General features: G+C 45.6%; 2 protein-coding genes across 2 annotated transcripts; one reads left to right on the top strand and one right to left on the bottom strand.

Annotated features, from left to right (window-relative positions):
* Positions 1-2475: 2475 nt before the first annotated feature.
* On the bottom strand, positions 2476-4895 carry LOC132536420 (uncharacterized). The gene is made up of 3 exons (XM_060184250.1): positions 4816-4895; positions 4069-4615; positions 2476-2655 (listed from the first exon to the last, which is right to left on the bottom strand). Exons 1-3 carry the CDS (start codon positions 4893-4895, stop codon positions 2506-2508), a joined length of 777 nt encoding a protein of 258 aa, XP_060040233.1. The 3' UTR covers positions 2476-2505.
* On the top strand, positions 4424-7642 carry LOC132536419 (E3 ubiquitin-protein ligase ZNRF1-like). Its single transcript, XM_060184249.1, has 2 exons — positions 4424-5367; positions 7541-7642. Exons 1-2 carry the CDS (start codon positions 4894-4896, stop codon positions 7640-7642), a joined length of 576 nt encoding a protein of 191 aa, XP_060040232.1. The 5' UTR covers positions 4424-4893.
* The last annotated feature ends 3896 nt before the right edge of the window (positions 7643-11538 follow it).

Here is an 11538-nt window from a genome sequence, read left to right as displayed (position 1 = left end):
TATCTACTGCCCTCTCCTCCTATCTTTCTTATTAATAAATAAAATCTAAAAAAAAATAAATAAAATAAAGACTTTCACCCTGAGGCACCAAAGGTCCACGTGGTTCCAGGTGGTGCTCAGTCCTCAGCATCACCATAACCCAGAGCTGACTGACCAGTGCTCTGGTCTAGCTCTCTCTGTGTGTCTTTCTCTCAGTAATTCTCTCCTTAAAAAAATTCATTAGCAGTCATTTTATCTTATCTTATTTTATTTTATGAGAAAGATAGGAGAAGAGAAAGAAAGAACCAGACATCACTCTGGTATATGTGCTGCCAGGAATTGAACTCAGGACCTCATGCTTGAGAATTCAATGCTTCATTCACTGTGCTACCTCCCAGACCACAGCAACCACTTTCCATTCTTATTTATTTTTGCTACTTTCTATTCTCAGCTTCTCTCATATCCTAGAACTGATTAACCTTCCTGTCTCAGTTTATTTGCTTACTCTAGATGTTTATTTCTTCTATTTTGTCTCTTAAACTTACTTTATTTACCTTTTTACTTTTTTTGAGGGGTTAATAGATTACACTACAGTTGTTGACACATGAGTACAATTTATTTGCTTTTTAATTTTCATTTTTTAAAATTTTTACTATCTTTATTTATTGTCTAGAGAGGGAGAGAGACAAAGAGACACCTGCAGCCCTGCTTCACCACTCATAAAGCTTTCCTCCTGCAGGTGGGGACTTGGGGCTTGAACCCGGGTCCTTGCTCATTTTAATAGGGGCGCTCAACCAGGTGCGCCACCACCTGGCCCCATGAGAACAATTTCTATCTTCTTGTGATAAGTGTCTAAAAAATCACTGCCTTTTTTTTAATTAGGGGGGGGATTAGTGGTTTATAGTAAATACAGTTGTTGATACATGTGTAAAATGTCTGTTTTCTACTAAAACACTTTTACTCTCAACTTGTGCTACTGCCTGCCCTGTCATTGTCCTTTTTTATTATGGAAGTCCTAGCAAGTAAACAGGGGTTCTTCTGAAGCTCTAGGAACACATGGACTCCACTTAGCTTACTCACCATTGTATCCCTGAACCCACTATAGTGCCTGGCCCATATTAGGCATTCAATATGATAGAAACATTGAATTAAGGGGCTGAGTGATAGTACACCTGGTTAAGCACATATGTTACCATGTTACAATGCACAGTGACCTCGGTTTGAGCCCCCCATCCCCAACTACAGGGGAAAAGCTTTGCAATTGGTGAAGCAGGGCTGCAAGTGTCTAGCTCTCTCCCTCTTTCTCTATCTCTTGATTTCTGGCTGTCTCTATCCAATAAATACAGATATATTTTAAAAATGTATATAAAAAAGCAATGTTAAATTATTAAATCAGAAGTTGGGCTGAGGAGGTTATACAATGGTTATGCAAAAGATTTCCGTGTCTGTGGTTCTGAGGCCCCAGGTTTAGTCCCACACCAAAAAAGTTAGAACTGAGCAGTTTTTTTCTCCCTAAACCTGTTTAGCCTTTTTTTTTCTTTCCTCCAGGGTTATTGCTGGGCTCGGTGCCTGCACCATGAATCCACCGCTCCTGGAGGCCATTTTTCCCCCTTTTGTTGCCCTTGTTGTTGTAGCCTCGTTGTGGTTATTATTATTGCCCTTGTTGATGCTATTCGTTGTTGGATAGGACAGAGAGAAATGGAGAGAGGAGGAGAAGACAGAGTGGGGGAGAGAAAGATAGACACCTTCAGACCTGTTTCACCGCCTGTGAGGTGACTCCCCTGCAGGTGGGGAGCCGGGGGCTCGAACCGGGATCCTTACGCCGGTCCTTGCGCTTTGCGCCACATGCGCTTATCCCACTGCGCCACCGCCCGACCCCCGCTTGCTTTTTTTTTTTTTTTTTTTTTTTAACATAGCTATTATGTATTTATTTTTACCAGATCACTTCTCAGCTCTGGCCTATGGTGGTGTGGGGGACTGAACCTGGGGCTTGACAGCTTCTGGCATGAAAATCTCTTTGCATAAAGTTATGCTATACTCCATCCCCTATTTTCTCATTGATGCAGTGTTATTTATTTATTTATTTATTTACCAGATTATTGCTCAGCTCTGGTTTATGGAGGTCAGAAGTTTGAACCCTGGACTTTGGAGCCTTAGGCCTGTGAGTCTTTTTGCATAACTCCCCCATCCCTAGTGTGTCCTTTATTTTTGCACAGTACTGAACTGCAGTTGTTCCTCTTCTATTACTATGGTTTGGCTTCTTTGAAACTGAATTCAATGTAACTTTTCTTTTATTTCTTCTTCTTCTTTTACCACAGCACTGCTCAGCTCTGGTTTATGGTGGTGCAGGGGATTGAATTTAGGACTTTGGAGCCTCAGGCAAGAAAGTCTCTTTGCATAACTATTATGCTATCTACCTCTGCTCTCAGAGTAACTTTTCTTACTGTATTTTTTCACATTATTTATTTGAATATGATGACTTCACACAAAAAGTCATTCGTTATTTAACCAGTAAAGTGGGTTTATTCAGAAACAAAACACAAAACACTTGGTGGGTGTAGTTTTATATCCTAAATCAATGGACAGCATCCCCTTATAAATAAATCCTTTGGAGAGGCTGCTGGTTGAAGGAACTTCTCTCTTCCTTCTGCTGTGGTAGGGAAGCAACATAACTTCCTGTTAAGAGAGCAAAACATAATGTTTACAAGTGATGCATTCTTGATTGTGCAGGAATCGGAACTCTCAGCTAGCATCCTTATTTTTCAATTACTTTTTTAAAAATTGTTTTATTTATTTATCAATGAGAGGGATAGGAAGAGATAAAGCACCAGACATCACTCTGGTACATGTGCTGCCAGGGATTGAACTCATGACCTCATGCTTGAGAGTCCAATGCTTTATCCATTGCGCCACCTCCAAGACTACATTTTTCAATTACTTTATTTTCCTAGAAGGCAGAAGATAACTCACTAGGAGAGTGGACACTGTACCTTGCCCAAATACTGGGCTTTGAGCCTGTGACCACCATTTGGAAGCGTCTTGCAAAAGAGGAAGCAGGGATGTTGGTGATACACCTGATGAAGTACACTTAATACTATGTGCAAGGATCTGGGTTTGAGCCCACGCTCCTCACCTGTAGTGGGGATGCTTCATAGGCAGTGAAGCAGGTCTGCAGGTCTCTCTCTCTCTCGTCCTACCAAATAAAATGGGGAAAAAAAAAAAAAAAAGAAAAAATGGCCACCAGAAGCGGTGGAATCGAAGGCAAAAAAAAAAGGAAGTTTCCTGAACAGTGGAACTGTTTTCTGTTCATCCATGTCCACCACACGCGGTGACCTGGGACCTGGGACTTGAACCCGGGTCCTTAAGCATGGTTCTTCTTCTAGCGTTTGCCCTTCTTCAGTAGCCAGTCAACAGCATCAGGTTGAGCCTGATGTAAAGTTTCGAGACCTCCTTTGAATCTGGAGAGGTGGCAGTCGTTGACTATGTGGGTCATAGCCTGTCTGTAGCCGCAGGGGCAGTTCTGGTCGTCTCTGGCTCCCCAGCGATGGAACATAGCGGCTCACCGGCCATGGCCTGTTCGATAGCGATTGAGGAGGGCCCAATCATAAGCATGGTAATGTGTATGTACACCACCACCCAGTCCTTAATGACTTTAGTATTGCATTTTAGCTGTTCACCTACTTAAATTAAGCCCTAAACAGAAGTTTTGATCCACTGTCAGCAAAGTTCAAAGTCATAACCGCTTAGTTTGCCCTCACAAAGGCTAAAAAGCCTGAAAAATGCCTAAATTTCGTAGGAATCCTGGGATGGGGAGCCTCCAAACAGCACGTCCACCAGAGGGTGCTGTGAGGGCAAAATTGTGCCGGGAGGGGAGCTTGGCCAACGACCCTCAGAGCCAGGTAGGCGTCTCGGGTAAATCAAAAAAATTTTTTTTTTTTTTTGCTGGTGTTTCCTTCCCACCCCCACATACATACATCTCATAAGTGGTCTCCCCCCCCCCAATTTTGAATAATTAGCCACTCTAGAGCACTTAAAGAGGGCTTGCTTTGAAAAGACGTCTTGCTCTGTGGTTTCGACCACTCAAGTTACCAGCAGGCCTGGGCTGGGAGGTGGGTGAGAACCTCTAGGCGTCAGTAGCCGGGGCGCCGCAGGGACCGCGAAGGGGTTAACCCGGCGGGGGGGAGGGGGCGGGGGCAGGCGAGGGAGGGGGCGCGGGCGGCGCCTGCGCTCTGCCGCCCTCCATTGTTTCCACGGCGGCGAGCAGCGCCGGAGAGCGCTGCCCGGGACGGAACGGGGCTGCGCGGCTGGCGTGGCTGGCGGCGGCTGGAGCGAGAGCGCGACGCGACGCGATCGTGGCTCAGCGAGCTCCGCCTGGCTGCCCAGCGCCGCAGCCCGCCCGAGGCCTGGAGGGCTCCGGGCCGCCGTTCGTGGTCGCCGCGTCTTGAGGCTGGGGACGCACCCGGCGCCGGTCGCCCCTAGCCCTCCTCCTCCGCCTCCTGCCGGCCGGGCGGCCTCCTCCGGCGCCTCCCTGCGCTCGCCGCCGCCGCCTCCCCCTTCCCTGCGGCTCCCCGGCTTTCGGGAGCCCGGGGGCGGCCTGTGGCGCGCCGAGTCCGCGCCGGACTGCGCCTCTGTGGACCTTGAGGAGAAACATGCGTTTGGCTTGGGTCATTTTCGATTCTTAGTTTGGGATCCCCGCCCGCCTACCGCTTCCGCCCCGCGGGGTTTCTTGCCTTTTCTTTCTTTCTCTCTCCTTTTTTTCCCCTTTGGATTTTTTTCCCCCTTTTTCTCCATTCCGACTCCTTTTTGGACTCTTTCTCCCCCCCCCTTTATGCTCGCCCAACCTTCCCCCCGCTGCTGAGAAGTGGGGGAGGGTCTCGGCCTCCAGGTTCCCGCCCCACCGGGACCCGGGCGAGCATGGGGGGCAAGCAGAGCACGGCGGCCCGCTCCCGGGGCGCCTTCCCAGGGGTCTCCACCGATGACAGCGCCGTGCCCCCGCCGGGAGGGGCGCCCCACTTCGGCCACTACCGGGCGGGCGGCGGGGCCATGGGGCTGCGCAGCCGCTCGGTCAGCTCGGTGGCTGGCATGGGCATGGACCCCAGCACTGCCGGAGGGGTGCCCTTCGGTCTCTACACCTCGGCCTCCCGGGGGACCAGCGACTCGGAGAGGGCGCCCGGCGGCGGAGGGTCGGCGTCCGACTCCACCTATGCCCATGGCAATGGTTACCAGGAGACGGGCGGCGGTCACCATAGAGACGGGATGCTGTACCTGGGCTCCCGAGCCTCGCTGGCGGATGCTCTACCTCTGCACATCGCACCCAGGTGGTTCAGCTCGCACAGTGGTGAGTCGGCGGGTGGCGAGGCCTCGGGGACCTGGTGTGTGTGTGTGTGTGTGTGTGTGTGTGTGTGTGTGTTGGGGGGCGGGGGGGGCGAGCAGGGAGGGAGCGCCTGGCGGCGCCGGCGGAGCTTCGGAGGTGGTTTGCATGACCTGGATCGATGGGTCTGTCTGCCTAGCTGTCGGTTCCCGAAGCCCAGGGATGAATGAATAGACCGCCCCTCCTGGTATCCGAGGGGCGTCCTGCGAGGCCGTGGAGCCCCGCGCTCGGGGGCTCGAGCGTCTGCTCACTTGTGGATGGGCAGAGTGGAAGCTGCCGATGAAAGTCTCATTTCTTGGCATCATCACCTTCCTCAGAGGAGAAGTCGTGTCTGGCTGATGGCTGCGTCGTCCTTTCGGCAGCTGCAGCTGCAGCATTGTCTCGCTTAAGCGTTAGCAGAGAGAGAGGATTCAATTTGACCAAAGGGTGTTTCCCAAAGAGTGTGAAAAGAAATACAATTGGGGGGCAAGTGGTGTTTGGGTGAGGGCTCTCACGCTTGCTGGGAGAGGGGGATGCTCAATTGTGCCACACTGCTGGAGATCAGTTTGAGTCGTTGAAAATGAAGCAGCCAGCTGGCCGCTGGCACAGACAGGTGTGGCCCAGTAAATGGAGGGCTCCACCAGGCCAGAGATCCTCCCTGGGAGGCTTTGCAGGACCAGGGCTTTGGTGGCCTTGCTGCTTACACAAAGTAGGCTTGGCTCTCTGACAATCACATACCTCCATCTTTTTTTCTTTTTCCTTTTTTCTTCTTCCCCTCCATGCTAAATTATTGGCCTTTTAGTAATCTGTTCCATCTTTTTGTAACAGAAGTGGGATTTTTATTGCAAAACTGGGATCCTGATGGGAAGAGGACTGTCCTAAGACTCTGGGGTGAATTTATTTTTTTGAACTTCTGGTGACAGGCCAGTGAAAAAGCTGGGTGTGAATTTCCCAGGCTCTGATTAGCAGGAGCTTCTAGAGGAAAACAGGTCTGTTTGCTCAGATAATCTGAGAAGCCAGGTTAGGCTTCTGGAAAATTGGTCAAATGGGGTGTGGGGCTTTTGTTTGCTAATTGGCAAGTTGCAGTGGAGAAATTAATGTAGTCAAAGTCTGGAAAAAATTAAGTTATAGTATAGAAGAAAGATTGTTTGGGGAGGGTTTATCTTTTAGGTCAGTGCTTTAGCTATTTCACATTGTGAAATAGGTTAGATTTTTAGAACTCATAATTTCTGGAAATAGGCCCCCCATTTCTAACGTAGTGTAACACTTGGAAGTGACTTTTGCATTGATAGGATGGTGGTTTTTAAAAAATATTTATTTATTTATTCCCTTTTGTTGCCCTTGTTGTTTTATTGTTGCAGTTATTTTTATTATTTAATTTTTTATATTTATTTATTCCCTTTTGTTGCCCTTGTTTTATTGTTGTAGCTATTATTGTTGTTGTTGCTGCCGTTGGATAGGACAGAGAGAAATGGAGAGAGGAAGGGAAGACAGAGGGGGGGAGAGAAAGACACCTGCAGACCTGCTTCACCGCCCATGAAACTCCCCTGCAGGTGGGGAGCCAGGGGCTTGAATTGGGATCCTTATGTTGGTCCTTGTGTTACTACTTGACCCCCTTGAATCAGGATCCTTATGCCCGCTGTGCTACCACCTGACCCCCTGTTGTTGCAGTTATTATTGTTGTCATTGTTGGATAGAACAGAGAGAAATGGAGAGAGGTGGGGAAGACAGAGAGGGGGAGAGAAAGATAAACACCTGCAGACCTGTTCACAGCTTTTGAAGTGACCCTACTATTGGTGGGGAGCCGGGGACTCAAACTGGGATCCTTACGTCCTTTGCGACTCCCAGGATGGTGTTTTAATCTTTGGACAAATTAGATTTTGGAGCATCTCTAAGCCACATGCAACTACCTTGAATGAGACACAAGGTATACATGACTTTGTCACTTTTAGACATTTAGTCCTGCTTAACTATCTTGAAATTAAAAATCTTTCCCATAAAAATTAGTTCAGAAAGAGTCAGCTGTAGCTGTAAAATGATGTGGTTAACTTTTTAAAATAACTATCATTAGTATTTCATTTGAAACGCAAAAGCATTATAGAAGGTTCTCTAAAATCCAGATTTGCATGTTGCAAAACAAATGTAATCTTTAGAAAGCATGTCTGGGAAAGGAGTAACCTTGCTAAAATTTCTTAATCTGTTTCTTACTAGAAGCTTCTTTGTCCTCACTCCATTATCAGGCTCTCCTTTACAAGCACACTGAGCTTATACTTGGTTTCGAAAATTCTTGGCTTCTCAACTGTGAAACCTTAGTGTAATTTTTCTTTCTAATCTAGTTGTGATGAGGGTGAAGAGGTTTACTCACCTTAGGACATAAAAGACATTGGAGATGTACTGATTCCTATCTTGGGGAAATGTACCCCTGTGACAGCAACAATCCTATAAATCAACATTTCTACAAAGTGGTAATGAAGTTAGAAAAAAGAAGGAAGAACCATTATATCTAATTAATCCTTTTGAGAAAGTTTTTTTGTTTCCCTCTTTCATTCTTAGTTTTGTTTGTTTGTTTGTTTCCCAGAGCACTGCCTATTAACTCTGGCTGTGGGTGATTTTAGGACTGAATCTTAGACTTCTTGCATGCAAATCCTGTGCACTGATGCTGTACTTCTCCCTGCCTCGAGGAAAGGAAATCTAAAGTGTATGTAAGGACTGTTATTAATGTTTTAGGCAGTACCTTCTTTTTAAAATTTATTTATTAATGAGAAAGAACCAAATCAGCAATCTGGTTCATGAAATTCCAGTGACCCCACTCAAGACCTCATGTTTCCAAATTCAGTGTTTTATTTACTGTGCCACTTCCTGGGCTACTAAATAGTACATTGTTTATACCACAATCTTGCCCTTTTGTAAGACTTTGAACATACGTGGACCTGCCCAGTGAACCCCTCACACATTTCTAAATGTTCTTGGTAGGGGAAGGAGGGACCACCCTCACAGAGAACCACCAATTTCCTGATTAAGTCTTTCAGTTAAATAATTAGGTTTTTTTTGAACTGTTAATTGAGAGCAACTTTGTTTCTAGTCTTTTGTGATGGTGGTTCTTTCTCAACTCTAGAAACAGACTATGGGTTTTTCCAGGACATCCCTCTCTTCATTGCTGTGAGAAGAGAAACTTTTGTAACTTTTGAGTGAGGCCCAAGCAGTTTTTTGCTCCATTGTCTTGAGTTAGAAAGGTAAGAATATCAGTGCACAATTGGCTGAATGCCTGGAGTTGATAAGATACTGTTGCTTGTGTTTTCAAGGTGCTTTTAGAACTTTTTTTAAATTTTATTTTACTTTCATGAGAGAGAGATAGGGAGAGACAGACAGACAGACAGATATGCCAAAACACTGCTTAGCTCTGGTTTATTATAGTGGTGTTAGGGATTGAACCTGAGACCATTGGTACTTCAGGTGTGAAAGTCTTTTGTATAACTGTTGTGTTATCTCCCCAGCCAACTTTTAGAACAGTCTCTCTTTCTACTTTATTGGATAAGACAGAGAGAAATGGGGGGGGGGGATAGATAAACACCTCAGGAGGGGGTAGATAGCATATTAGTTATGTAAAAGAGATTATCATACCTGAGGCTCACCAGAGCTGAGCAGTGCTGTTTTTAAAAAAAAAAAGGGGGGGGGGTAGTTGGGTGGTAACACAGCAGGTTAATCGCATATGGCGCAAAGCGCAATTGCCCGGCTTAAGGATCCAGGTTCCAGCCCCCAGATCCCCACCTGTAGGGGAGTCACTTCAAAAGCAGTGAAGCAGGTCTGCAGGTATCTATCTTCCTTTCCCCCTTTCTCCATTTCTCTCTGTCCTATCCAACAACGATAGCATCAATAACAACAATAATAACTACAACAATAAAACAACAAGGGCAACAAAAAGGAATAAATAAATATTTTTAAAAAAAGATTGACACCTGCAGACCTGTTTCACTGCTTGTGAACCCCTCCTCCCTGCCCCCTCAACCCCCTTGCAGGTGGAGGTCACGGGCTTAAACCTAGGTCCTTATATATGGTGATGTGTGTAAAACAACCCCATGCCCCCACCCCCACCCCCACTTGTAGAACTCCTGATGGAAATCAAAAACAGTTATCAGTGAAGTAAAGGATTTTTGGTGTTCATGACGCTTCTCAAAGTTAATGTATCAGTTAATATAGAATACTGGGTTTCTAGATCCTCTCTGTATCTGTGGCCTTGGGTGAAACACATCTCTCTTAAGGCTTATCTTTGTTATATTTACAAAATGATGTGGTAGTCCACACCAGTCTGCAAAAGTTGTTTGCCAAATCCTGTATGGATACACAGTAGTCACATTGATCTCCTATTAGTACCTACTCTTGGCTATGCTGCAATCCTCACAAGGTCTGTCCTCTATGCCTGGGATGCTTTTCCTTCTATTCTCACTTGACTAACTCCTTTCAGTCCCTTAGTACTCAAATTTCTCTTCAGAAATCTCTCTCTCAGATTTATTTATTTAGCCTCCAGGGTTATTGCTGGGGCTCAGTGCCTGCACCATGAATCCACTGCTCCTGGATTTTTTCTCCTCCATTTTTCCCCCTTTGTTGCCCTTGCTGTTGTAGCTTTGTTGTGGTTATTATTTTTGTTGTTGGTTGTTGGATAGGACAGAGAGAAATGGAGAGAGGAGGGGAAGACAGAGGGGGGAGAGAAAGATCGACAGCTGCAGACCTGCTTCACTGCCTGTGAAGCAACTCCCCTGCAGGTGGGGAGCCGGCTCGAACCAGGATCCTTACTCTGGTCCTTGCGCTTTGTGCCACGGGTGCCTAACCCCCTGCGCTATTGCCCAACCCCCAGATTTATTTTTTAAACCCTTTTTATTTATTATTTATTTGTTTATTTTACCAGAGCACTGATCAGCTTTGGCTTATGGTGTTGTGGGGAATTGATCCCAGGACCTTGGAACCTTAGGCATGAAAGTCACTTTGTATAACCATTATACTATCCACCCCTACCTCTCTAAGATTTATTTGTTTGTTAATGAGAAAGGCAGATGAGAGAGAGAGAGAACACCAAAGTATCACTCTGGCACATGGGATACTGGGGTGTTGACCTCAGGACTTCATGCTTGAGAGTCCAACATTTTTTTTAATATATTCTTTTTTTAAAAAAAGATTTTATTTATTTATTAAGGAGGAGAGAGAAAGAACCAGACATCACTCTGACACGTGTGCTGCTGGGGATCGAACTCGGGACCTCATACTTGAGAGTCCAAAGCTTTACCACTGCGCCACCTCCTGGACCATAGTTAGATACTTTCTAAGAGAATTCATATAAATCTTCATTTCCATTGTTCCCAGATGGTAGATTGACCCAGCAAGAGTGTCATTCATCATCTTTTACATGGAACTCAAAAAAAATTTTTTTTCCTTCTTCTATAGCTAGGCCTGAGCCATTCTGTCTTGGTCCTGAGGTTTGAAGTTGTTCTGAACAGAAGGTAATTGTGGCAGTGTCCTTTATCCTTCTGTGCTTGTCTTCCCCCGATTTTTCTTCTAAGGCACAGCTGCCTTTGGCTGTCTGTGCTACAGAAGAGCTTACTGAGTTGCATTCTCTTTCATATAGTCTCAGCCAGGCAGCTAGACAAGTCAAGATCTTAGTATGAATTCTGCCTATGAAGTGGACAGAATACCAACTTTTCCCCCTTACTGATCCAAAAGTATGAAACTTTTTTGTGTGTGTATGTAGATAAACTGTTGAACTGAGACACTAATGTACTCAACTTGTGTTTATTGAGTGCCCACAACATACTAGACCTGTGCAAAATACAGGGAATACAGCTTTTTATAAAGTTAATGAACATTACTTTGTTCTTCCATCTTTACTACCTTTTTAGAAAGGAACATGAATATTGCAACTGGTAGTAGATTTAACTTTCTTTATCAGTTCCTCTGTTTAATAAATACATTCAGGTGTTTATCAGTGAAGCTACTGCACAGATGATATTTCCTTACTTCATTTATTTTCCCCTAAATTCTACTTCTGGGCTGGGGTAGGTGATCAAGTGATCTTTTCTTTGCTAGTAGCCACCAGTGAAATCCACTTCTCCTTGTGGCCATTTGTTTTCTTCCTTCCTTCCTTCCTTCCTTCCTTTATTTTTTTCTTTTCTTTTTTTCTGCTTTAGTTAGAGACAGAGAGACATTGAGAGGTAAAGGGA

Source organism: Erinaceus europaeus, unplaced genomic scaffold, assembly GCF_950295315.1.
Source record: "Erinaceus europaeus unplaced genomic scaffold, mEriEur2.1 scaffold_462, whole genome shotgun sequence".
NCBI classification, from domain to species: domain Eukaryota; kingdom Metazoa; phylum Chordata; class Mammalia; order Eulipotyphla; family Erinaceidae; genus Erinaceus; species Erinaceus europaeus.
The sequence above is the reverse complement of the archived record's forward strand: the minus strand, read 5'-3'. Positions and strand labels throughout refer to the sequence as shown.

Excerpts from the sequence above, each read along its gene's own strand:
- LOC132536419 (XM_060184249.1), top strand. The coding sequence starts at position 4,894 with ATGGGGGGCAAGCAGAGCACGGCGGCCCGCTCCCGGGGCGCCTTCCCA. Across the intron at positions 5,368-7,540 it reads CCTGGTGTGTGTGTGTGTGT|AAGCTTCTTTGTCCTCACTC; the intron begins GTGTGTGTGTGT and ends GTTTCTTACTAG.
- LOC132536420 (XM_060184250.1), bottom strand. The coding sequence starts at position 4,895 with ATGCTCGCCCGGGTCCCGGTGGGGCGGGAACCTGGAGGCCGAGACCCT. Across the intron at positions 4,616-4,815 it reads AGCAGCGGGGGGAAGGTTGG|GTCCACAGAGGCGCAGTCCG; the intron begins GCGAGCATAAAG and ends TTTCTCCTCAAG. Across the intron at positions 2,656-4,068 it reads CTCCCAGCCCAGGCCTGCTG|GAAGTTATGTTGCTTCCCTA; the intron begins GTAACTTGAGTG and ends CTCTCTTAACAG.